Consider the following 27,363-nt stretch of genomic DNA (forward strand, 5'->3'; position numbering starts at 1 on the left):
AATGATTCACCGTTTCAAGAAAGAATAATAGGCCCACTTATTTCTCTCTACTAAAACTAGAACTGGTACAAATTTATATTACTTCAGGTTTCAATTGAATTTTTGTGGAGCCAAAATTATAATTGCGCATAAATCAAAAACGGAAGTAGATAGCGAATAGCAGCTTTCGTTAACTGATTTAGCATCTTACTATGTCAATCCTTTTTAAGCCAAAACTGGAAGTGGTAGGTATTTACTACTACTTCCGGCTAAACTTGATTTTTATAAGCCAAAACGGTAAGAGATATCGAAAAGTGGTTTCCGGGAATCGATTCAATCTCGAATTTGTTTGATTTTGCTTTGAATTTGCATAGTTTGTAAGTCTGCCATGTGAAACGAAACTAACTTATTATTATTATTATTATTATTATTATTATTATTATTATTATTATTATTATTATTATTAGGTTACAACAGAACAGAGAACAAATATAGAAGTTTCTTCTAGAGGACAGCACGGTAACTTAGTTTACGAGGAGCAGCGTCGTAACAGACTAACAGCGTCTATGTTTGGTAGGGTAATTAAGCGTAAAGATAACACCGCCTGTCATTCATTGGTAAAGGATGTACTTTACAAAAGAAATGTATGTACACCAGCCATGGAATATGGGAGGAATTATGAACATGTGGCTCTCCGAAGGCTTGCGGCTGAGAAAGGCTGGACAATACAAAAAAGAGGACTGTACATAGATCTCACACACGGATTTTTGGCCGCTAGTCCTGATGGTAAGAACATTTTTTCATTAGTAAATCTTTCCGAATGAAAATTATTTTTATTTATTTTCTGTATACAACCATCTCGTACTTAGAAACCTGCCCCATACTTTTCATGTCGGAAATAGATGAGATAAAGCCTACTATCAATTTACTTCACTTCAATGCGTGGACATGGGAGAACTAAGAACCTATAGATATAGGTTATTTACTCTAAAGTATTTTGTGTACTTTCAGTATCGATTCCAGTATTGGATTCAACAGTAGCCCATATGAACAAATACAATTTACCTGACATGTATTTATTAATATTATCTACTATAGTCGGTTCAAAGAAAAAATGAGAAATGTTGCTTTTGTTGAAAATTTTTTCCAAATATAATGTGCGTTTTACTTCTTTTAAAAACTCGAATGTTATTTTTTCTATATAAAATTGAATAATTAAGTACAATAAATTTTGAATTCACAACGCGGTCGCTCCTTCGCCATTATAACCCTGACCAAAGGTTTTTCCTGTTTGATGGGCTATCGTCCTATCCTATAAAATTTCTGGTGGATTTTGTTCTCTGAAGTTTTGTTCGTAGTTTCGTTTTTTATGGCTCCGTTTCTTTGTAAATTTTTGATATTGATATTTAAAAAGTTTGGGAAAGCAAAAATTACTGCTTTCATAATAAAAACTAGAAGCAAAAGTTACAGCTGCTGTAAAATATTCGTAATTCTGATTTCCGTTTATTCGTAGCCGACTGAGGGGCCTGTAAGTAGCAGTATATGTGCAATGCGAAAAAATGATAACGAATTTATTTAGGGAGGGCCTTGAGCCCAATAGCTCCCCTAAATATGTCCCTGGAAGGAACAGTTAGGTGGCCTAACTTACGCCTTTCAGAAAATGTTAACCAGTTTACTATTCCTGTTTATCATGACTGTTTTCCACAGGTTCCCAACCGTATTTACCCGGCGCCTTCCTTCGTAAATATTGTTTTTCCTGAATAAACTTCAACGTTTACAAGGCGATTTTTATAATACGCGTAGTTATACTTATACAACAAATAATTTAGTATTCCATTCTTCAATAACACACATTGACTTACGTATGTGATTGTGTGCAAACGTTCACACCCAGTTCTCGTACCAATATGACTTCAAATAGTTATGATTTTGGAACTGCAAGGGAAAGATATTGCCCATAATTTGTAATTCACGAGAGTTTAATTTGATTGAAGATTTGCAGTTTGCCTTTAGTTATGTCTTTTCTCCTGAACCAGTGTCGAACAAATTTTACTTTTTGACTAAATTTGAAATAGGGAGGATACTAATTTTTCATATGCAACACCTTAATCGTCACAAAGTAATAATTAATATTATAATTGGTATTATCTGCATATTTACAGGGTATGTAGTTGAAGAGAATGCACTAGTGGAAGTCAAGTGCGTTCCTTCCCTTAGGAACAAAGATATTCAAGAAGAAATAAGAAAGAGGAAAGGGACATTTTTCTTACTTGTCCAGCCGGATGGAAGCTTGAAACTAAAACAAAATAGTGATTACTACTACCAAATTCAGGGACAGCTGAACATTGCCGAACTAAATAAATGCTATTTGGTAGTGTATATTGACGACAAAACACCTCTGTATATTGAAAAGGTAGTAAGGAATGAAGATTTATGGAAGAATATTATGCTTCCTAAACTCTGTCGTTTTTTTAAACAATGCATGCTACCAGAGATTGTCGATCCGTTAATCCCACGTGGAATGAAATGTAGAGATCCCGACTACATAGTGAAAGCCCAGGAGGAAATCCAGAGAAGAAAGGAAAGCAAAGAAAATAGTACAAATAAAAAAGGGAAAAAGTGAGAAAGGCAAAATATGTTTTACATGTTTGGAACGACCTATTCTCAAACATTACTATTTGTAATTCCAACAAGTATTCTTCTTCTTCTTTATATTATTATTATTTGTATCCCTATATTGTGCTGTTTTGTTGTTACAGTAAATGTAAACATTATTCTTTTTATCAATATCGTCAGTGTGTGTTCAATATATGTATTTATGTTGTCATTATTATTATTATTATTATTATTATTATTATTATTATTATTATTATTATTATTATTATTATTATTATTATTATTATTATTATTATTATTATTATTATTATTTTGAAATGTTGCTTTAATAATTTAGTTCTCGTAATATTTTGGACATTTTTAAAAGCAAGATAACGCACTAAGTAAAGAACTGTAGCGACTAAAGACTCCAAAGTTTAAAAAAAGGGTAGTGGCTCTACAGATAGTTACAAAGTCACGTGGCATTCTAATAAATCCATAAAATATATAGCTACATATAGCCATTACAAACAACAAACACTTGCAACCTTGATTGATTTTGGAACATACCATAGCGGGTTTGATGCTATTCTCGTTGGCTTTGCTCTTTCTAGCGTCCACCTGCATAGAACAGTCCTGCTTTACGTACAACATAATTAATAATTTTCAAGACAAATGTGTTTAAAATAATAATATTAATAATGTTAGTAATAACGTTCTGAAAACGTAATAGATTTCGTGGAACAAAATTGTCAATTGTATATTTAGGTAGGAACACGTAAGCGTGTTTGCACACGATACCGTCAAAATCGGTGGAAGCCCCGACAATATCGTTGCCGGTGATGAGCGAAGTAAGCGACACACAATGTATATTCTGCACTGTTTTTCTAAAACTCTTCTCCATATATGAAAATAAATAAAAAGAATAATAATAATCGGGAAAATTATTTTTTAAAACAAAGGATTACAATTATTTTAAAATATTTGCGTTTTGGGGGCGTGGGAATCTAACTTTCTAGGATCTTTTCTATAATGCAAAAAGATGAAGTTATATATATATATGTAAGTGTATATGTAAATAGAAAGTCATATAGGTGAAAAACAAGTGTCAGTGATTATTAGTATTAGTGACAGCAAAAGCATACAGTGTAGTGTAGTGTTAAGAATATTAGTTTTGGTGCACAAGTGTTAGTGTGGTAAACACAGGTGAAAACCATTAGTGCAGTGAAAGAAATAGGTGAATACCAAATAAATATATTTAAATATATATATTAGGGATATGACTTTTTAACTTTTTACAAAATTTTAGTTTTCCTGATGTTGTATTTAATGAACTTTTGCCTATACATTACTTTTCTGGTGTTATTTTCGTTCGGGGTTGGAAAAACGTCCCGCACCTAACCTATTGTCATATGCGAGGTAAGTGAAAAAAAACGATATATGATAAGAATTATTGATTCGCATAACATGATACTGAAAAGAAGTCTGGCATATAGGAAAGGTTTAATAGACATTGGTATAATATAAATTGTGGTAATGTAATCTATTTATCGTATATTTACAATCAAAATGTACAGATCTTTGTCTGCACATCAACTCATAAGGCACGCAGAAATTCAAAGATTCCTATGTAAATAACACATTGTGTTTTGTTGTAAGTTATAAGTAAGCAACATAGATACAAGTTATTTTCCAAATTTTAATTTATACTATGCACATTAAACATTTTGGCAAATCAGTTTTATTGGTGTTACAAGCCTAGTAGGTTGATTTGACGGTGATAAACTTAAGTATTCTTTGCTTTTATACGTATTTCCAACAGTGCTTCGCTCAATTGTCTTTCTAATTGCGATCTCTTCTATTTTTACATTAAAAATGTCATTCAAAACCAAAAGATCAAAATGAGCTGTTGAATCAGCTGGAAAAAGTGAACACAGAACTTAGTGACATGTAGAAAACGCCGTCCCAGCATACCAGAAATGAAAACGGACATGAGTAAAATGTGTAGATACCTATAAACAGAGACATAGTTGGTAGATATTTGGAGTTGTATGATGAACTGAAAGGGCAGTCGGATATAATAACGATAATCTCTTAAGAAGTGTGTAGACTTTGGGAGAAGCTGAATTTTCCTTTGCTTACTAAGCAGCAAATTTCAGCAAAAGTTGCCAAGCTGATACAGTTGTTCATAAAATATAGAAAAAGGAGGAATGAGGTATTTGAAAAATCTCTCACTAGTGTGTCCAATATTGCAAAAAAAGGAAACTGGCTTTGCAGTGAAGAGAAAGAATTGTATAGAAAAGAACTTTAATCTGGAGGCCAAGTCGGATACACTAGCGAGAAAGTTGCCTCTATATCAACGATCCATCTTCAAAAAGGCGAAGTAGCTCAATTGGTCCGTGTACAAAGCATGTGCAACATGTATCACTGATACTGAAGAAGGTAAGGTCAGTAGTGACTCTGAGTTTTCAGAAGAGCCTCCCTCTATGAAACGTATGTATCAAGCAACAAAATCTGCAGCCAAACTCATTACTAAACTTTCTCTATCTACAAGAAAAGCAGCGAAAGCTCTTCAGAACTTGGCTGAGGAAGAAATAACTGTACCCACACCTTCAAAATCAGGGATTTTCCGTCGAGTGATCAAGGAAGCTTAAACAATGAAGAACCGGCTTAAAGAAATTTTTCGTGAACAGGAATTCTGCTTGCATTTTGATGGGACGGAAATAGGTAGAAAAGATTATCAAGTGCAGAATTGTGAAAGGAGTCTTCGCCTTGGAGTTTTGGTTTGTGAAAGCAGATCCGCCAAGAACATCTATATCTTACTGCAAGCCTTGTTGGATGAGTATAATGCGTGGAGGAGTATTAAAATGATCATTTCTGCCATCACAACATTGAATATAGGGCACAAAAGTGGTGTTGTTGTTCGATTCCAGAGACATGTTAAACAAATGCGTTTCGATTAGCCTCAGTTTATAGGATGTCAGCACCATATTCTTGACCTGGTTCTGCGACACTGGATGGATTCAGTATTCCCAATAAAATCACGGCCATCCAGCTTCAACTATCAATTCATTGAAGATGTTTCGGCTGGGTATGATGATTTACAAGAAAATTATTCTTGCACAGGAAAGGTACCACCACGTGAAAACCCAGGATGGAGAAATGTTTCCGGTTTTTATTTGAGCTTTGTGAAGGATATAATTTCTACCGGAAGGAGAACAATTGGCCTCAGTTGAACTGGCAGAAGCTACCTTCCCTCAACAATGCTAGATGGAATTAAAGTGCAATCTATGCATGGTTGCCTTTTTTCTCCTTCCAAAATGGAGAGATCTGGTACAACGTACTTGCGACTTCATCGCAACTGCAACTAGATGGACAAATATATGATTTTCAATTTAGCACTATACAGAGGACACATACAAAGAATTGCCTGCTGCTATCCCCGACCTAAAGTGTCCTAAAGCTTTAAAGTGTTTTTTTCCGCTCACTGGGTAAAAGAACGTTCTGTACTGGATGTGTCTCGCTCAAACATGGTGACCGAGCGAGCTGTGAAAGTGATGCAAGAGCATCACAACACCTGCAAAAGTGTCAAATATCTCAACAGCAAGTTCATTAACAGTAATTCACAAATTTAAAGCCATTATCCTAATGTACTGTATAGAATATTCAGTGCCAAATGCTGATTGTGTAAGTAGACGAATTTTCTTTCAATGCTAAAACAGCATCAATGTAGGTGCGGGAGCTTTTTTTACAATTAAACAAAATCAAAGACATTTTTGAAGTTTGCAGCCAAATGTTCATTGTTTGCCACCCCAGGCTTTTCAATTTGAAAAAAGTCATATACCTAATATATATATATATATATATATATATATATATATATATATATATATATATATATGTATGTATATAAAACATGTGGGCGAAAAAACCTAAACACACAGGGAAAACCTGCAAGAAACAAGAAGAAGCCTAAGGTAAAAAGAAGAAGAAGCCAAAAGGTAAAAACATAAATACGCAGAGAACACAGATACCAAACACACATACAGAAATACACAATAAACAAGCAAACTAGATTCAAACTTTTTTCCTAAATTTTTAGTTTTTTTTTTTTTTGTTTTGTTTCGTTTTTGTAAATTTTCCCTTCCCCATCCTTTCCCTCCCAAATTTTCCTACTTTTTTTCTTTTTTCACTTATGGAAATAAAGAAAAAAAACTACCATAGAAATCATTCGCAGTGATGATAACTCGTCGGTTTTCGAATGCTCTAGGTAACCGACTAAGAGTAACTCGACTGAGCGAATGTAAAAAAAAAAAAAAAAAAAAAAAAAAAAAAAAAAAAAAAAAAAAGCAAAAGCAAACAGCCCTCTGAACATGCAATGATTTTTCCCCAAGATGTCACATGCGTTGTCCCTACCTTCCAAATTCAAATTCACATTCTGTCGATTGGATACAATTTGAACAAGGCAATATGGGATGGAATCAGTTCCCTTCTAATCTCGGAAGGAGGTTCCGAAAAATGTGGTCTTTACTTAAAAGTTAAGAGAAATTAAATGAATATATTTGCTCCAAGAAATCGTTGGCCTCCACAAAAATAACAAAACACATGACCTGTCGTCGGTCTTGTTTCAAGCATTCACCGTCGTTCCCAATACCACCAATTACAACAGCGAACCTGGGATTAATACTGCTCATTTGTAGCCGCAATTGACATAAAAGAAAGGAGCGATTGATTTCGATAAATACTTAGCAGCTAGCATTTTCGCCGATCCCAAGCTAGTACTAGTAGTAGTTTCTCCTCAACCTACCGAACACACACACACACACACACACACACACACACACACACACACACACACACACACACACACACACACACACACACAAGGGCGGGGTAAAAATAAACATTTTTCTTTGCTGTTTCATTTTCTTTTAGGTAAAAAAATAAAATTGAAGAAAATTTTTAACAGGAATGGGTAGAAAACAAGTCAGGAAAGCGTAGCGTATGAGCATGTCACAGCAATCTTTGCTCATTTTGATACAGCCGTCACTTCGAAAATATTTCCTTAGTAGTGTTTAACCCTTTAGGGGATTTATAGTACGAATCAGTACCATGGAGTAGTGTTGTATTTAAACGCTTGAACACGTATTGAACCCGGTTCTTTTTATTGTTCAAGTCAAGCATGGATCAAAGAACACCCCAGATTCGTTTTGCAACCGGATGGTAAAGTTGGCGGTGCCAAGGAGGGGCAGGAGTGTGACTTTTTTTTTTTTTTTAGGAAAATTTCAAAAAAGTTCGCACCTTAATTTTCAAGATATCAAAATTAAAATTTTGCATGCGGATTGTGTGCATCTTTAATTATTTCTCATTTCTTTTGAGATTCCTATCTGAACCCGGACCCAAGGGGCGCAAATATTCCGAGAGGTTGGTTTTTCAGAAAAAAGTCCGGTTTTTACCGAACTTTCGGATTCATGTGTACGATACAGACATGTGGGTGGTACTGTTGGAAAGGACACGTAATACTGAAGAAAATGAAGTTTGAACCATAATCCTAGGCCAAATAGTAATGTTATATGAATTTTTAGAATATATGTATATACAGGGTAGCCCAAAAGTAGGAATACAGTCTAGTGTACTGATTGACTTATGACATTATATATAATTTACTTATTATTATCCAGACAGGATTTACTTATGCTAGTTTATTTGATTTATTTTCACTTATACGTTAAAGTGGAAATAGAACGAAGCAAATAACCTCACTATCTTAATAAACGGTCATATTTAATCAATGCAGGGTTGTATACCTACTTTTGGGCCATCCTGTATATCTATAAATGGATCACCTTCAGATTTTCAAAAAAAAAAAAAAAAAAATCTGTTCTTTGTTTTCAAGATATCGAACTGAAATTTTGCACACGTACTGTGTACATAACAGCATATTTTTCAAGAAATTTTCAGATCCCTACGTGAACCCAGGCCGGCCAGAGTTCTGAGGTGGGTGACTCTTCGAAAAAGAAACGATATCCCGGTTCAGATGCAGATACGGACATGTGATGGTAGCGTTTGAAAGAGCGCGTAATACGAAGAAAATGGCGTTTGAACCATGATGCTAGGCCAAGTAAATAATGACGCAGTAAATTTTTGTATATATATATATATATATATATATATATATATATATATATATATATATAAATGGGCCCAAACATTTTGAAAAAAAATCGAAAAAGCTCCCGGTTTTCCACCCTTTTCTCGTTTCTGGTGTATAATACGGACAAGCGAGTGCTACCGTAGGAAAAGATGATGCTCTATTCTGAAAAAAAAAAAAAAAAAAGTACGAACGATCCTACGATAAATAGTAAGGAAGCAGTGACTGTTTCAGTGAAAGTCTAAATTTACCTCACGAAGTGGAAATCCCAAAAGGTTTAAACTTTCTTTGTGGATTGGCTAATTAAGAGTTCCTTCGCAATTTGCAAGATGTTAGAAAATTAGTTAAAAAGGAAAAGAGACAATAGCTGTGTAAATTCCATTGACGAAAATGTGAAAAAATACATCGGGAAATAGTGAAGAAAAATCCAAAAGAACACGTTAATTTGCCAGCTACTTCAGAGAAAGTATATTTATTTATTTATTTCACATTATAACGGTTGTTATTACATCTCCGGCTTGATGATGATGTCATATGGATAACGTCCTTCTCGGCATTGGATAGGAGAGTACTTGGGGCCTGTTAGGTACTATTCCAACATTTGCCTGGTGTGAATGAAGAAAAACCTCTCTTGGGATAGCTGACCTGCAAAATCTTTTTCACACATTCTTGACCGATTTATTATTATTATTATTATTATTATTATTATTATTATTATTATTATTATTATTATTATTATTATTATTATTATTATTATTATTACGAGGGTCATTCAATAAGTAAAGAGAGAAAGTCTATATTTTTAACACTAATCATTTTTTTTTTGTTTCAGGGTTGTTAGCTGGCAACCTTGGGATATGCTCTGATCTGCTGTTTCGTAATTTTATGTCAACATAACTTCAAAAATATCAATTCATCATGGCAAGTCCTCTAGAAGATTGCACCTTAGAAGAACAGCGCTCAGTCATTAGGTTTTTAGTCGCAGAAGGTGTAAAACCAAGTGATTTTTTTTCTAGAATGTTGAGACAGTACGGTAACAGTTGTATGAACCGTGCGAATGTGTGCAAGTGGGTTGATCGGTTTAAAAGTGGCCGAACAAGGTGATGAACCCCGATATGGACGTCCAGTGGAAGTTTCTGGTTCTTCGTTGGAATCGAGGATTGACGGACTTATTCGTGATAACAGAAGAATTACTGTTGAAATGATAGCTGAGGAAGTTCAAGTAAGTGTTGGAACTGTTCACAATGTCATTAGGAACATTTTAAAGTACAGAAAAACGTGTGCCAGATGGGTTCCCAGACGGTGCAAAGGTGGCTTCGGGGTAAATCGAAAGATTTCTTCGCCAAGGGAATTAGGAAGCTGCAAGAAAGATGGGACAAATGCATAACTGTAAAGGGTGATTATATTAAAAAATAGCCTTAGTTTTGAAAGATTAAAATAAATCTTTATTGAGCTATAGCAATTTGTCTCTTTACTTATTGAATGTCCCTCGTATTATTATTATTATTATTATTATTATTATTATTATTATTATTATTATTATTATTATTATTATTATTATTATTATTATTGGAATCATTTGCGTGAATGGCCCCAGGGTCAAATTTCGCTGGAAATAACTGTTCGAGTAATTCTACTCTTAAAAAATCGAGCCAGCCATCCTTACTGGTCCAACTAAACACAATTTGGGAGAGAGAGAGGTTATAAGCTGTAGGACGGACAAACTACAGATTGAGGGCGATTAATTTCTTCTTGGTTATGGCCCTGATTATTACAGCAGCCAGTAGGCTGTGGCTCGCGACCGATCTACAATGTTAAAATTCAAAATGTCAATCTTAAATTACTCCAAATGTACTCAACATTTTAACTCAAACGAGATATGTATACATTAAATACATCCTTTGAAAGTGTCATAGTGATAGATAGGGCCAAAGGAATGAGCAACATGGCGGAAACAACATTGGTCAAAGTCATTGTTTTCTTCTTATAGTTATCAGTCATACAAGTACAGCCACTTCTACAGCCTGATCTAGTTAACGCTGAGAGCTAAATAAGGTCTTACATTAATCTATAACATTATAGGTAATCTTTTTCTTAGTCTCTGGTTGATAGGTTAAGTGGTTCGGTAGCTGCTCTCAAAAACATAGCTCTCCATTCAGACTTCTCTTGTTACTTCATATACATATCCTGCTTATTATGCAACCGATACGCGCAGAGAGCCAGTGTGAGTTCCGTATAAGCAAGGATATTTCATAACTTTCTTATGAACGTTGAACTTTAAATCTTAATAGTGCAAAGACCAATAGTATTGAAACACCCGATGTATATATATATAATATGTGTGTGTGTGACAAGGGATGGAGCGTATACCCACCTAAAAAATTAGCATTACATCACTGTATATATTGTATATATACACGGTGTTCCAGAAGTCCCCTAACATAGGGTAAATATTATCGGTTTTTCAACAAAATGTAAGAGGGGAAACCGTCACCAAATATGATGTTTTCCATCCAAAAGTGAAGGAATTTTTAAATCGGACTACTATTTGGGCTGTACACTCTTTATGCGTCCAATAATGAAAATTCAACCTTGCCATTTATCTGGATCAACAACATAAGTGAATGAAGTTACTCTCTTTTACGCTAACGTGTCGATGGTCAGCCTCCATTGAAAACACAGTTCTCATTCACCATACTGTTACAAAATTTATTCACCTCCTGACCCGCCCTTCCCTCCTCCAGTCCCTCTATTAATGGAAACGTTGCATTTTCATTTAACATTATGCACATAAAGACTATAGCCCAAACGGCTAGTCCGATTTAAAATATTCCTTCACTTTAGATTGAAAACATATTTGGAGACCGGTTCCCCTCTTACATTTTGTTGATAATAACAGAGTTACGCTATGTCAAGGAAGTTTTGAGACGCACTGTATTTAAATGGCTAGGGTAAATTACCCAGTTATGGGCCCGGAGGAAGTTAAAAAAAATATGTATTTCACACATTGTATCACTAAATTTTGTGAGTTTCTTTATTTCATGAACAAATAAATTTTTCCTGAAAGGAAGTCTATTTAGACATAGTAAAATCAGAATGTATTTATTTATTTATCTTTTAATGAGAACCCGAAAATGAGTAGTTGTTGGTACTTACCAAATAGTCATTTTGCGCTTTATATTTAACTTATATGTTAGTCCTACAAATGTACACATTTGCGTGCGGAATGAAATGGATATTTCTCCCACTTTTTTTTTTTTTTTTTTTTTTTGCTAAAGATCATGAAGAAATAAACCAATTTTTAGATTTCATCAAATGTTTTGGTAAGGAGTAACTTTGTTATACATGGTGTTTTAGAACAAGACCGGCAACGTTTGAGAGGTGATTCCTAACACCAAAATAAGACAAAAAAAGTATTGATCAGCCTATGGTCAAAAGTGCATAGTTTGGGAGTTACAGGCTGCTGAAAACGTGATAAAATTAACTTAAAAGGTCCATTGCTACACTGCTTTGAGACTGATCGGAGTTGGGTCAATACATCTTTTAGGAATTAATATGCGTTCTATCTAAATATCTATGTTTCAGAATTCCCCGGTACTTGCGCAACAGTTTTTACAGGGGCAGTTTGAAAGTACTTCAAACCTTTTGAGTACTGTTCAGCTGCTTCTCCAAAAATTCTTGTGCAAATTCCGGGAGGTTCTGAAACATGGATATTTGGATAGAACACGTGTTAGTTTCTAAGTGATGTTTTGGCCCGACTCCAATCGGTCCCATAGTAGTGGAGGGATTGACTTTTAATTTATTTTTTCACGTTTTCGGCAACTTGTAACTCCAAAACTGTGCACTTTTGACCGTAGGTTGGTATATAATTTTTATTTTGGTCACCTCCGAAACGTTGTCAGTGTTGTTTTAAAACATCCTGTAAAATAGGGCCAGGGGTGGATCCAGGACGGACTTTAACGGAGGTGTCGAGAGGGGAACAGTCGGGTTTGTGGCGGTAAAATATTCCACTGGCGATCTGTAGTTGGTACAAATTGCTACTTAGGTACACTGTTCATGGTGTGGGATTTCCCTGAATTCATTTATAAATAGTACTATATACATCTAAAAAAAATATTTACCTTCACTTACTCGGACACAGACGCGCAGCCAGAATTTTTTGTATTGAGAGGTGTCCAGTACTACAAGACAGTGCTTGTATGTAATATTGAAACGATTCTGCACTTGAAAAAAATATACTTATTTAAAATTTTACCAAACTTCCCTATGATAGAATTAGATTTTTTTAAAATTAGGATTTATAGTACAGATGAAGTGTAAAATCAAATTATGAGAATACACCAACAATTTATCTGCTAAGGAATTGTGGTTTTATTACGGAAGTGTACGGAATCTTTTGAATTATTGTTTTTGAGGGTCTGGTGTAAGCGGAGTAACCCGTGGGTGCGCTCGTGCTCTGAAATAAGCTTAGTAGCTAAGGCATAAAATTCTACAAGGCAGTTAGTGACCAGTTGGGATAATCTTTTTTAAATTAAAAATCAAGAAAATCAGTATTTTTTTTTTATTTTAACGCTTTACTCTTATTCCATGGTGGCTGCAGGAGATCTACTACCTTTAGTGGTATCTGAACATTTTTTTATTGTTCTACTGTACCCTATCTCTTATCGGAATTGAACCCTGGATAGCGAGCTCCGAAGGCAAGTGTGCTAGATACTAGACCAAGTAGAAGACCTTAAAATCAAATTAATCTCTAGTAGACTGTTACCTTGAATAGTATCAAATTAATATCTCTAGAACTGCTTTATATCCTTGTGCCAAGCAAAGGGGGTTTATGTACACTCATGCCCAAAATTATTGTCGCATATCTATAACTGTTTTCTTGTAAAAATATAATTTGATAATGATTTTGCAGGTTGCTTTTAATACTGATACTATGTGTATAATCGGGAAATGTATGTTTGTGGCAAATTTCAAAGGAAAAGAATTATAAATACGAAAATTATAATTAGTAAAATAAAATGTTGCTAAATGGACAAGGCAATATTATTTTCGTTTTATTGTACCTATTTACTGCTCTTTTGACATGAAATTTGCCACATATAGTCTATGTCTTTGCCACATGTCATTTGAAATTTGCCACATACACACATACTAACATTGTAAGAAATACTGGGCGGATTCGTTATCAAATTTTATTTCTAGAACAACATATTTATAGACATGCGACAATAATTTTGGACATGAGTGTACATTAGAAATCCTAATTTTTGATACCGTTCAGGAACGTAACTAGAGTTCTGATTTTGGGAAGCCATATTAGCAAATGGGCTCCTTCATATAAATAACGTTAAATAAATATTTGGAGGGCTAAGTCAACTTTTAGGAGGTACGTGGGGCCCCATGTTCTCTCCTAGCTACGTTCCTGGCACCGTTGTAAGCATGCGACGAATGTACAATTTTTAACAGTATGACATAAATGCACATTCTTTACGGTTTAACGAAGCGATCAACATAAAATATGTGCAACATTTCCATTAGAACAATAAATAACGCAAAAACACTGAAAGCATATTCCTTAACCTATTGCCTAGAATCGAGCACAAAACTTGAATATCATGAAAGCCTTTCACTTAAACGCGAATTTTTTACAATAAATTAAAAAAAAAATAAACAGACGCCACTTGGAAATGTCATCGACGAAAGACAGGGGAAAAAGTAGATAACGCCGATATTGCCACTTAATATAATAAATCTGAAAAAATCTAAAAAAAAAAAAACTGGTCTGTGCCAATTTCAGGTTGATTTACCCTGTATTTTCCTGAAACGAAACGAAACCATTTGGTAAGTTGGGATGGAAACACCCTACTTTACATTGAGAATCTAGTTCCAACTGAGCTCACTACAAACGCTTGAAGCGACCTACGCAGGTGACCTCTGTTGACACTGATACAAACTACGTAGTGGATCCCCCGGCTTTAAGCGTATATAACGTACACACTTTCGGCGTGGGAGACCCAAGTACGGCTCCCAGCGAGAGCTCATGTAGTTTGGATTTTACGTTAATTAGTAGGTCTAAGTCTCATATAGCCTTACTGCTAAATGGGACGTTAAACTCAAAATGAACTCAACCAATTCAAATCCTATCGTCATGGCGGGCGATAAAGGATGAAAAATAAAATGTCTCAAGAGACTGAGATTAGTGTCAAATCCATAGTTTGGGTTCGTCAAGCCATTACAATCGCAATGGCATTTAATGCCATGTGTCACCTGGATTTTGAATTTACAGGGGCAACATCGAAAGCGTTGCTTACACAGCTCTAAATATTTTAATGTAAGAATAAGTGTATATTCCACCGAAACTCCGGAATGTCTGGAGCAACTTTTACCTAACGTGGAAGACATATTACTTTCAATCTAAGAAAATAATATTATGGAAGTCAGATTCCCCAAGTGATGGAAGTTGGGAGGAGTGACATGTAAAAATAGTGTAAAACGATTGATCGTAGAGTGTTATTCATTGTTTTCTGGGTCGTTGAGATGAATAGTGAGGCAATCAATGGCGTTATATCCAAATTCATCCTCATCTTCACAGGATGAGGGGCTCGAAGATATGACCAATAAAATGTAAAAACTTATTTAAATATTTGTTGAATTGATAGTTTTCTGGGGTCGCGAAAGCGTTTCTAATAACTTTGGAATGTAGTTTGTACCCACTTCAAGATGGGTTTTTTAATCATATCAATTTCTCACCTTAAGAAGAAATTACCATCTCAACTAGTAATGTATCAAGCCAGCCTTCGCAATCGAGAAAAAATTGTGTAGATTTATGTTTCGTCTTTTAAATGATATACTACATGTTAAAATCAGAGATTGAGAGGGTCAGTGGATGAGTGGGTCAAGAAGACGTGATCCACTGCGAAACACCACTCACCCATTGACCCACTCACCCGTTGACCCACTCACATTGACTCACAGTGACCTATTGACCCACCGACCCATTCTGCTCAGAGCCTTGTAGATAGCATTTTCTGAACACTGGTAAGTTCGTCTACGTTTTACTTTCAAGACCCATTTTACTTGTTTTTTTCATTTGGTTCTAATGAAAAAAGAAGTTCAGGCTCTTTTGGATTTTGATATTTGCAATTGTAACAATAGCAATAGGACTTACTACTTGACTTTTGAGATGCAGGCTGTGATTTTTTAGAGGAGCTAACTACTAGAAAAAATTGGTTTATTACAAATATAACCTTTTTGGTCAGTAGAGAGGATGGCGTGGATCACGAATCAAAGTTAATGACGATGTATATTAGTCGGTCGGAGTTGGTCACAATGTTTCAGAATTATTTATAGTTGGTGGTGGGTCAGAGTGGGCCATGTTGGGTGAATGGGTTACGTTGGGTGGTGAGTCATTGTGAGTGACGGTGAGTCGTGGGTCATGATGTGTGGTGGGTCAGTTTGTTGTGGATCAAGGTTTCATTGACTCACGCCATCTCTGGTTAACATTGTACTAAATTGGAGAGGCTCCGAAGGTGCTCGTCGGTGATTTTCTCAAATTTTGCACATAGATAGTACCCCACCAGAAAGCAATAAATCTCGAAACGGTTCACAGTACCACGTCACAGAACTCGAGATAGAGGGATTTGTTTGATTAGCTGAATTAAGACCTCAACAATTTATTCTTCTACAAGCGAGTTTTTCTTCATCGTTTCCGTGGCGAAGTGAGAAGAATACGCGGCTAGTAAACTTAAGGTTGAGGGTTCGCGCCCACCTCAGGGTACTTGCTTTTTTTCTAGAGTTTTTTACACTTACCTGAATATAAACAAATCAGGCATATAGGCGATTTAACATATTTTGGGGCAGTAATTTTGTGGTTCGTTGGCGTTTCGTCGAGTCTGCCGCTGGTGGTATAATTTTCAAAACAGAAGTGGGGCCACCACGGATCGTAGCTGCGGCATCACCAACTTTTGGCGAAAGGTCGTCAGTTGCGTATCGGTGGTCCACTGACGCTTACGGCATGAGGACTTGTATCTGAAAACTAAGAGAATAAAGAAGCATGGTATCCATGAAGCCAGCTGGCACTCCTGAAAGTCTGAAACGATGAAACAGATGTCAAAACTGGAAAACACGAATTTTATAATTTCAAAGGTACCCCGTATCGAGGTAAAAGATTTGCGCCAAAGTCCCCAGGAGGGATGGAACTCAAAATTTGAAAATGGCAAGGGGAATCAAGTAGTATATCATTTAAAAGTATTGCTAAAATTAAAAAAAGATGGTAAGAGTCTCGAGTCTTTATGCTAAACTTGTGCAAAATAGCGAGCGTTCAAGATGGTAATAAATCCTTCATTGAAAACTCCGTAACCACCTCGAGAAATGTGAAACTGATATCAGAAGAGGTAAACACTTGTCTTACCATTGCAAAAGTATAATGCAGCAAGGTAAGACAAGAAGTGCTCATTGTGGGTTTATTACTACATTAATATTAAATTCTACGTTCCAGGGTTGTCTTTAGGCTAAAGGACAAGGTGACTGTGAATTATGAAACTAATGGTAGAATACAAAAATGGAAGGAATGTTGATGCATTATACTTTGCTCTACGTTGGTGCTTTATACTTTGCAATGATAAGACAAGTGTTTACATCTTCTGACATCGGTTTCACAGTTTCACATTTCTAGAAATGGCCACGGAATTTTCAATGAATTTATTACCATCTTGAAGACTCGCTCAAGTTTAGCATAGAGACTTGAGACTCTTAAAATCTTCCTTCTTCTAGCAATACTTTCAAATGATTTACTATTTAATTTCCCTTGCCATGTTCAAATTTTGAGATGGACCCCTCCTGGGGCCTTCGAGCAAATGTTTTTACCTCGACACGGGGTACCTTTGAAAATATTAAATACGTGTTTTCCGATTTTGACATCTGTTTCACCGCTTAAGATTTTTAGGAGTGCCAACAGACTTCACGGCTACCATGCCGTAAGCATCGGTGGATCACCGATGGGCAACTAACGATCTCTCGCCAAAAATTGACGGCCCCGCAGCGACGATCTACGATTGCACCACTTCCGTTTTGAAAATTATACCACCAGCGTCAGAGACGACGGAACACCAACGAACCACAAATTTACATCCCCAAAATACGTTAAATCTCCTATATGCGTGCTTTGTTTATATTTAGGTGTCAGAAAAAACACTAAAATAAATACCCCGGGGTATGCGCGAACAATCAACGTTACGAATACTAGCCAAGTGTTCTTCTGACTTCCTCACGGAAACGACGATAAAAAGCTTGCTTGCTGAAGGATAAATTATTGCGGTCTTATTAGCCAAACAGACAAACCTCTATATCTCGAGTTCTAGAAGGTGGTACCGTGAACCGTTTCAGATGTATTGGTTTCTGGTGGGGTATGCAAAATTTGAGCATAATTCGGTGTCTCTTCTCTTCAGTACAATTTTAACCAGAGATGGTGTGGGTTAATGAAAACGATCCACGACTCACCACGACCCATTGACCCACTCTTACCTACCAAAAACGATGAACCACTCTGAACTATTGTGACCAACTCCGATCCACCGAAACCCATCGTCATTAACTCTGACCCATGTTCCACGTCCTCCTCTCCATTGACCAAAGAGGACTGAAATTATCACTTATCGGAGTTCGAATTCCTACCGTCAATCGCTCAAGCACCGCTGTTATAACACCGGTGGATCTGACCTTTACGATATACAATGGTAAAGTGTTTCTCATCTTCCGAATTAAGATGAATTTAAATTTATCATATATAATCATTTCTTTGTTGGCTTAAGACACATTTCGGTAGAAAATAGGAAAGCTCCATAAATTAAACACCAGCTTCAGCAATTATAATAATAGAAAGCAGTGGGCATAAAATGCGAAGAATTGTAGTTTTCATTTCTCAACTAATATCAATCATTTTCGATTGTTTACAAATCAACCCACTACCAATTTCCAATATATAGAAAATTCCCAACCCCCCGCTCATAAAAGAAAATTTTAAAAAATGTCAGGACACGTTATTTTTAATAAACAATTATATACTGAATTTCAGCTAACTTGAACGACTTGTGAGATACTCAATTTTTCGCAAAAATTCGGACCCCTACTTTCTCTTAAGGATATGTATTATAATGAAAGTGATACGCGTATGATAACCTCCCAGTTGGGATTGGGGCCTGATTATATCGGGTGTCAAAAAATTTCACCGACAAACTTCGGGAGGTAAATCCTCTCATACGAAGAAACAAAAAAGCTAAGTAAACATGGGTCCGGAAACGCGATGGTTCGGAGATATAAGGCGCCGAAACCGTGGGAAATGAATCTTCAAAGGCGTATATTTCAGAAACTATTCAACGTAGAGGGTGCGGTTTGAAAACTCACCAGCGAAGTCATACCTCTGGTTAAACATGCATGTTTCATAATCTTGCAATGCCTGCGGAAAGGATTCCCCAAAGGAGCATAGGGATTCCCGGATAATCTGCCGAGTGAAGATGCCTCGAAAGGGGTATGAATGGACGACTTCCTCATCTGTTAACAGTACTTCCTTGTACCAAGACGATAACTCAAACGGATACAAAATGGTGGACACTTGTATACCTGCTGTGTGTGGTTGCATAACCGCCACATACGGATGGTGCCCAATAATGAAGTTCGGAATATGAAGTACTGTGAATATCACTAGTTAACAAATTTAAACTTTTTGTTTGTTACATGAGAAAAATCACCTGATCTTAAAGGAACTTTTTGCGCTGAATTCGAATATGCACTCTGTTTCTCTCCATCACGTAGTTTTTCCGTAACAGAGGGATTTTCGGGAAATTCCCTCAAAAATTCCCCTTTTTCAGATATTTTATTCCCCTAGCTCCTGTCCCCTTACATATAGTAACATAGAAATTATACCTAAGTATACCTTGATTTATAATTAATAAACCCTAAAAGTTTCGTAAAAATCGCTTTGTTCTTTCTAGAGAAATAAATATATTTGTATGTATACTGTGTGCACTGTTTATTTCACCTGATAGTAATGCTTTCAGATCTCCTGAGTTGGGGTAAAAACGATTTGCTTTATTACTACAAACACAGACATAAAAATGAATATTTACAATAGTCAACAACACACTTGTATTGCTCTCTGTAAATTAGAAACGTGTATAAAAATAGAATGTACTTCCAACGTATATTTTTTTCAAACGTACAGTATATGTATATCTTAATACATATATATATAATTCTCCAAGTTTTTTCGTTTTGTTCATGAAATGGTTATCAATATTTGTTATCAAATGTAACAGAATGCAAAAGAAAGAAAGAATGGAATACAGACTCATTGTTGACAACAATGAACTAATGCAGTCTGAATTTTCCACTATGGTATCGTTTCCCCCCTCCCCCCGCGCATTTCTTTCTTTCTTGTGTTCTTGACACCTGGTGAGGGAGTTTTGTACATTTTTATATTGACATGTGGTTTAACACTACTTCACTTTCAAAGTTGTCTTTGCTGCTAAGAGTGCTTTCATGTTTGATCTTAACGGCATTATACCCAACTAAGACCAGAAGTTTAGTTTGTGATCAGTACAATGGCGTCAAGAGGACGGCGTTCGTGTGTTAACTCACCAAATAGTTTTTGTTATGTGTGTGGCCAGTTTGTAGTTAAAGGACAGTGTAGATCCATTACTAGCATATTATATATATTTCGGATGTCGTGTGGGAGATCAGGACAAAACTTGGGCACCCAAGATAATTTGTGCGTCGTGCTACGTCACTTTACTTGCATGGGCCAAAGGGAAACGGAGGTTCATGAAATTTGCTGTACCAATGGTGTGGAGAGAACCCACCAACCATCTGGATGATTGTTATTTTTGTCTCACAGTAGTTAAGGGACATTCTAAAAAAAAAGCAAATACACAATAAGTTATCCCAACGTTAAATCCGCAATTAGACCTATTCCGCACGGGGATGAACTTCCACTTCCCGAGCCCCCTACCAACTGGGAAGAGATATGGCGAAAAGACTGATGATGATCATGACCTTGATGAACCATCGACATCAACATGTAAATCCAAGGATCCAACGTTCATCCCTGACTGTGTTCGCGAGCCACATTTCATCCGGCAATGTGAACTTAATGACCTAGTCCGTGATTTGCACCTGACAAAACAAGAGGCGGAACTTCTGGGATCAAGGCTCCAGTAGTGGAACTTATTGGATGCAGAAACGAACATATCAGTGTACAGGAAAAGGCATGTTCAATTTTCAAGCTATTTCTCAATGCAAGATAATGTGTGCGTATGTACGGATATAAATGGGTTGATGGCGGAGCTAGGAATTCCTTACGTTCCAGAAGAATGGAGGTTATTTATCGACGCGTCAAAGGTCAGCCTTAAAGCTGTCCTTTTACATAATGGAAATAAAAAACCTTCTATACCACTTGCGCACTCAGTGAAGATTAAGGAATCCTATGACACCATGTCAACCTTGCTAAATCTTATAAATTACAAGGACCATTGTTGGCAAATATGTTGTGATCTCAAGGTAGTTGGTATTTTATTAGGACTGCAGTGCGGTTACACGAAGTACCAATGTTTTTTATGTTTATGGGATAGCCGAGCTGATGACAAACATTATGAAGTGAAGGAATGGGAACCTAGAGTGAATTACGTACCTGGAGAATGCAACGTCAAATACGCTCCTTTGGTAGATCCTAATAAGATATTACTACCGCCACTTCATATCAAGTTAGGACTTATGAAAAACTTTGTCAAAGCCATGGACACATCTGGTGAAGGTTTCAAGTATTTGCGAGATAAGTTCCCTAACCTGAGTGATGCTAAGATTTCAGCGAGAGTGTTTATTGGTCCCCAAATTAGGAAATCAATACTTGATGATAGCTTTGACAGCAAGTTAAACAGTGCTGAGCTAGCTGCCTGGACAGCATTTAAGTGTGTTGTGCGCAACTTTCTGGGCAATAACAAAGCTGAGAGTTACACAGAAATCGTACAGGACATGATACAGAAATACAAAGAGTTGGGTTGTAGGATGTCTTTAAAAATCCACTTTTTGCACTCCCACCTCAGCTTCTTTCCTGTTAACCTAGGTGCTCTCAGCGATGAACAGGGGGAAAGATTCCACCAAGATATAATGGCAATGGAGAAAATGTACCAGGGACGATGGGATCCTTCAATGATGGGGGACTATTGTTGGGGTCTTGTTAGAGAATGCAACATTTCTTACAAAAGAAGGAAGTAGTGTACGTTTTTGTAACCCAATGGAAGTTTCATATATTGTGATAGTTTTGATTGTCTTTTCATGACCTTTTGGTACATTTGTATTATTGTTTATTGTAAATTGTCACACTTGTAAATTATATTGTATTATATTTTATATATGTGTTTGTGGTAATAAAGCAAAACGTTTTACCTCAACTTAAGAGATCTGAAAGCATTACTATCAGGTGCAATAAACAGTACACACAGTATACATACAAACATATTTATTTCTCTAGAAAGAATAAAGCGATTATTACGAAACTTGGAGGGTTTGTTAAATATGAATCAAAGTATACTTAGGTATAATTTCTATGTTAGTATATGCAAGGGGACAAGATCTTGGGGTGTAAAATAAACGAAAAGGGAAATTTTTGAGGGAATTTCCCGAAAATCCCTCTGTTACGGGAAAATCGTACGTGATGGAGAAAAACCGAGTGCATATTCGAATTCAGCGCAAAAAGTTCCTTTAAGAACAGGTATTTCCTTTTATGTAACAAAACCTGTTAACTAGTGTATGCAGTCGAAGGTTCGTAGTGAGGCACGTGCGGTGTTGCTACAGCATAACACACGAAGCACAGTGATTGAAATTGTGAAAACACTTAATGCAAAGGAAAACCCCAAATAGCACGATAGCGAATACAGTCAGCACATTTCCAGATATGAGTAATATTTAGCAATGGCTAGAAATATCGTTATGTCTAGTGAACTGAGTGAATGTCACAACAACCAAGAGATGGATCGGACCGCATTTGAAATTTTAGGTCCCGTCTCCATATAGCACCGCTATATGAAAGGGGACGTTGAACATCTTAACAAATAAACAATCAAGCAATAAACAATTGTTATAAACGTACAATTGAATGATACTGTAGTGCGCGAATGTGATATCTAAATGAATTGGTTTAGCTCGTTAAATTTAATGTAAGTCCTGCTACGGTTTCATTTTCTCTTCGGGTACCCAAGCCGCTCGTGTTAACGGATTCCAAAATATGTAAACAGAACAATAAACCGCCTTCATATTTTATACCTTGTCTTTATTCGTCCATTTAAAGTTACATCAAGATTGTCTTCGTGTCCACTTCGTTAGGTCTATAAGGCGGGGACGTTATTACAAAATAATAATTATAACGTCATACTCTTCTCATGTTTATTTTTGCTTACAATGCAACTGCTGGCGCCTCAAATCTATACGCCTATTCCAATTTAACACACCAGAGTAGATTAAGTATAGAGATAACCGGGTACGATCCTTGGTTCAGTAGCCGATCTTGAAAGTAAAAACTGGAGGGGGAGGGGGTGTCAGTATTTTGCTATGTAAAATACGTAATTTGGACTGTGTTTTGGTATTTATGACATTAGTGATTTTCTAGTAACGCAGCAAAATTGGGGAACCAAGGCCCCCCCGATCCCAGCCTAGATTCACCACTCTTTGTTCAACCATTCTGAGTGGCTTTCTTTAGTTTCACAAGTCGAATGCCAAGATGGTACCTCTATAAACGCTCTGGCCGCAAGATCGCCTGCATTTGTGTCTGAACTTTAGTCGTCGGATGTAATTAACTCTCATAATGTAAACAGATTTAGGCTGCATTCAAATGCACACGCAGTCGAACTCTGGAAGTATTGTCGATCTTTAAAAACAAAAACATCATTTATTATTATTTTACTGTGTGTAAGGAAATTGGTTTCTTGTCTTCTTTAAATCTTAAAACATGTAAGAGGTATTTCAGTTTCACACGATAATTTTAACTGAATCCAGAATATTCAACAAAAAGACATTGTCCTTGAAATGACAGTACATAGCGTTTTTCTTACGTCCAAAACTGTTTATAGGAACAAAAATACGATAGAAGATAAAATAAACATTGACTAACACAGTCATGCTGTTAGTGGCATTCGACTCTAAGCCATATGACAGACGAGCACCTAAAGAAGCTAGTCTGCCGAAGACTGATGTATATTCTGCAAGCGACTGTGTTTGTGTGCAGTGCTTACTGTCTGTGCTTTATAAAACACCGTAGTTGGAAATTGAGTTTACTTGGGCAGAATTAAGTGATATGCATCTGGCATATGGTGCAGCTTTGGGAAATGCAAGGGAGGCACAAAGACTGTATAGAGAACGTTTTCCAGAACGACGGTGCCCCCATCACACTACATGTACGTCAATTGATCGGCAGCTGCGAGAATCAGGTTTCTTACATATTCACCGGCCTGATGCAGGAAGACCACGAACAGTGAGAACACCAGCATTCGAAGAGAATGTGTTGGACCAATTTGAACAAAATCCCTCAACAAGCACGCGGGCCGTTGGACATGTGTTGCATGTTCAGCACCAGCAAGTCTGGAACGTCGAGCATCTTTATCCATATCATCCTCAAAGAGTACAAGTTTTGTGTCCTACAGACTATCCCAAACGTGTGCGATTTGCCCGATGGTACCTGCGGCAGTGTGTGGAGAATCCGCAGTTCGCGCGGCATGTTTTCTTCACGGATGAGAGTAGTTTTACTCGTGACCAGTGGTGTAATGCTAGAATTTCTGGAAGGTATACGCTAGATCGTTTTCAAGAGTATAGCGTATACGCAAGACTACTTGGCATATAGGCACCCCAATATACTCTCATTCTTTCGTAAATTTAAGGTGAGTATACGACAGACTACAAAATTTTAGGTGGGTATACGTCGTATACTTCCGTATATGCCCCATTACATCCCTGCTCGTGACGGATGTTGCAATGCTCATAATAGGCATGTGTGGGCAGCAAACAATCCGCATGCAATGTTTCGCCGAGGTCATCAAGAACGATTTACAGTTAATGTGTGGGCCGCTATAGTGGATAATGTCTTAGTAGGACCTTATGTATTACTTCCACGACTGAACATGCATACTTACAGTGTGTTTCTTTCAGAGGTACTCCTGGAACTGCTAGAAAATGTTCCCCTTACAGTCCGGCGACAAATGTGGTTCCAGCATGACGGAGCTCCACCCCATCGGCCGCGGCGTGCTCAAACTATACTTTCTGATATTTTTGGGAATCGATGGATCGGGCATGGTGGTCCTGTAGCATGGCCTCCTGGATCACCGGATATGACACCTATGGACTTTTACCTATGGGGACACATGAAGGAGTTGGTCTACCAGACACCAGTGGAGAATGAATTGGACCTTGTGGGCCGCATTGTCGAGGCTTCCGCAAAAATTCGTATTAACCACGACGTTTTTCCTTGTGTGCGAGACGAAGTGCTTCGACGCTATCTCTTGTGCATTGAAGTCAATGGTTCACATTTTTAGTAGATTTCGTGACGCTGTAAGGTACAAGTGAATTACAAACACCATTTCATGTATTGACTCGTCTTCTTCTGTCTTTGTGCTTTGTGTATTTTATTTGTGCCTGGAGGTTATGCTTTACAGCATTGCACGCCACCAACTATGCCATTAATATGCGAATCACATTATCGCTGTTCTCAGTAGGTCATTTGTCAACTGCTTTTTACGTATGTTCATACTATACTCCACAATGCTGCGTATGCTAACATACATTTGTCCACGATAATTTATGTACATTTTTGATAGCGGGTTTGCATCTAGTTTCAACAGCTCTCATTCACTCTGCTTTATGTGTTATGCTGTAGCAACACCGCTCGTGCCTCCCTACGAACCTTCGACTGCATATTCACAGTACTTCATATTTCGAACTTCATTATTGGGCACCATCCGTATGTGGCGGTCATGCAACCACACACAGCAGGTATACAAGTGTCCACCATTTTGTATCCGTTTGAATTATCGTCTTGGTACAAGGAAGTACTGTTAACAGGTGAGGAAGTCGTCCATTCATACCCCCTTTCGAGGCATCTTCACTCGGCAGATTATCCGGGAATCCCTTCCGCAGGCATTGCAAGATTATGAAACATGCATGTTTAACCAGAGGTATGACTTCGCTGGTGAGTTTTCAAACCGCACCCTCTACGTTGAATAGTTTCTGAAATATACACCTTTGAAGATTCATTTCCCACGGTTTCGGCGCCTTATATCTCCGAAACAACGCGTTTCCGGACCCATGTTTACTTAGCTTTTTTGTTTCTTCGTATGAGAGGATTTACCTCCCGAAATTTATCGGTGGAATTTTTTGACACCCAGTATACCAAACATCATTTCATTTGACTTTGCAATTTGGCCGTGATGATCACGCAGACATAGTTACTTATGATTCAAAAATGTTTTTCCAGTAGTTAGCTCCTTTAAAAGCTCACAGGCTGCATCTCAAAATCGAACTCCTATTGCTATTGCCACTCTTCAATTGCAAATATCAAAATCCAAAAGTGCCTGAAATTTTTAATTAGAAACAAATGAAAAAAGAAAAATGGATATATTGAAAGTAAAAAGTAGACAAGCTCACCAGTGTTCAGAAGATGCTGTCTACAATGCACTGTACATACTGGGTCGGTGGGTCAGTGTGAGTCACAGTGAGTGTTGTTTCGCAGTAGGTCACGTCCTTTTGACCTACGATCCACTGACCCACTCACAAATTTTGACCCATTTCACCCACTTATCAACCGACCCATTGACCCAGTCCATCTTTGATTTTAACATGTCTTATTTCATTTAAAAGACGAAACACATCCACACAATTTTTTCATCGATTGCCAAGGTTGGCTTAATAGCTGAAATGGCCATTTCTTCTCACGATGAGAAATTGATATGATTAAAAGCCCATCTTGAAGTGGGTACAAACTACCTTCCAAAGTTATTAGAATCGGTTTCGCAACTCCGAAAACTATGAATTCGACAAAAATGCCAGTAATTTTTTAATTTTATTTTTAGCTCTCCCAGGCCATCATCCTGTGAAGATGGGAATGAATTTGGATGTAAACTCCATTGGAAGCATCACTATCCACGTCAACGACCGAGAAAATTATGGATAAAACACTAAGATCAGTCGTTTTACATTATTTTTACATGCCGCACCTCCCGCTTCCATAACTTCATACTACTATAATATTTTCTTCTTAGATTGAAAGTGATATGTCCGCAAAGTTTCGTAAAGGTTGTCCCAGACATTTCGGAGGTAGGCTGGAATATTCATTTATACAGAAACATTAAAATACTTAGAGCTGTGCGAGCAATGCCCTCTATGCTGCCCCTGTAAATTCAAAATCCAGCTGATATGTTCGTTCAGAAGTGTTGCTATTTATCTCGGTGATAAGGAAACTATGGACTCTACACTAATATCGGTCGTTTTGAATCATTATATATGTTACTCCCTTCGACTCTCCTTATTAGATGTACTAGGGGATCTTACTCCTAGTGGATGTAAAACCTAAAGGTAATCACAATTGCTCTCAATGAACTTGGGGA

At 36.9% G+C, this 27,363-nt stretch overlaps 1 protein-coding gene across 1 annotated transcript in view; it reads left to right on the forward strand.

Annotated features, from left to right (window-relative positions):
- LOC145666541 (uncharacterized) overlaps positions 1 to 24,608 on the forward strand; it is a 36,005-nt gene extending 11,397 nt beyond the window's left edge. The window contains exons 5-7 of the mRNA XM_081733894.1: positions 603 to 765; positions 2,142 to 2,392; positions 24,030 to 24,608. Of these exons, the coding sequence (XP_081590020.1) occupies positions 603 to 765; positions 2,142 to 2,392; positions 24,030 to 24,608 (993 nt within the window). The remainder of the gene's footprint in view (positions 1 to 602; positions 766 to 2,141; positions 2,393 to 24,029) is intronic.
- Positions 24,609 to 27,363: the final 2,755 nt, after the last annotated feature.

Source organism: Thermobia domestica, chromosome 1 (assembly GCF_964235325.1).
Source record: "Thermobia domestica chromosome 1, izTheDome1.hap1.1, whole genome shotgun sequence".
Lineage (NCBI taxonomy): Eukaryota > Metazoa > Arthropoda > Insecta > Zygentoma > Lepismatidae > Thermobia > Thermobia domestica.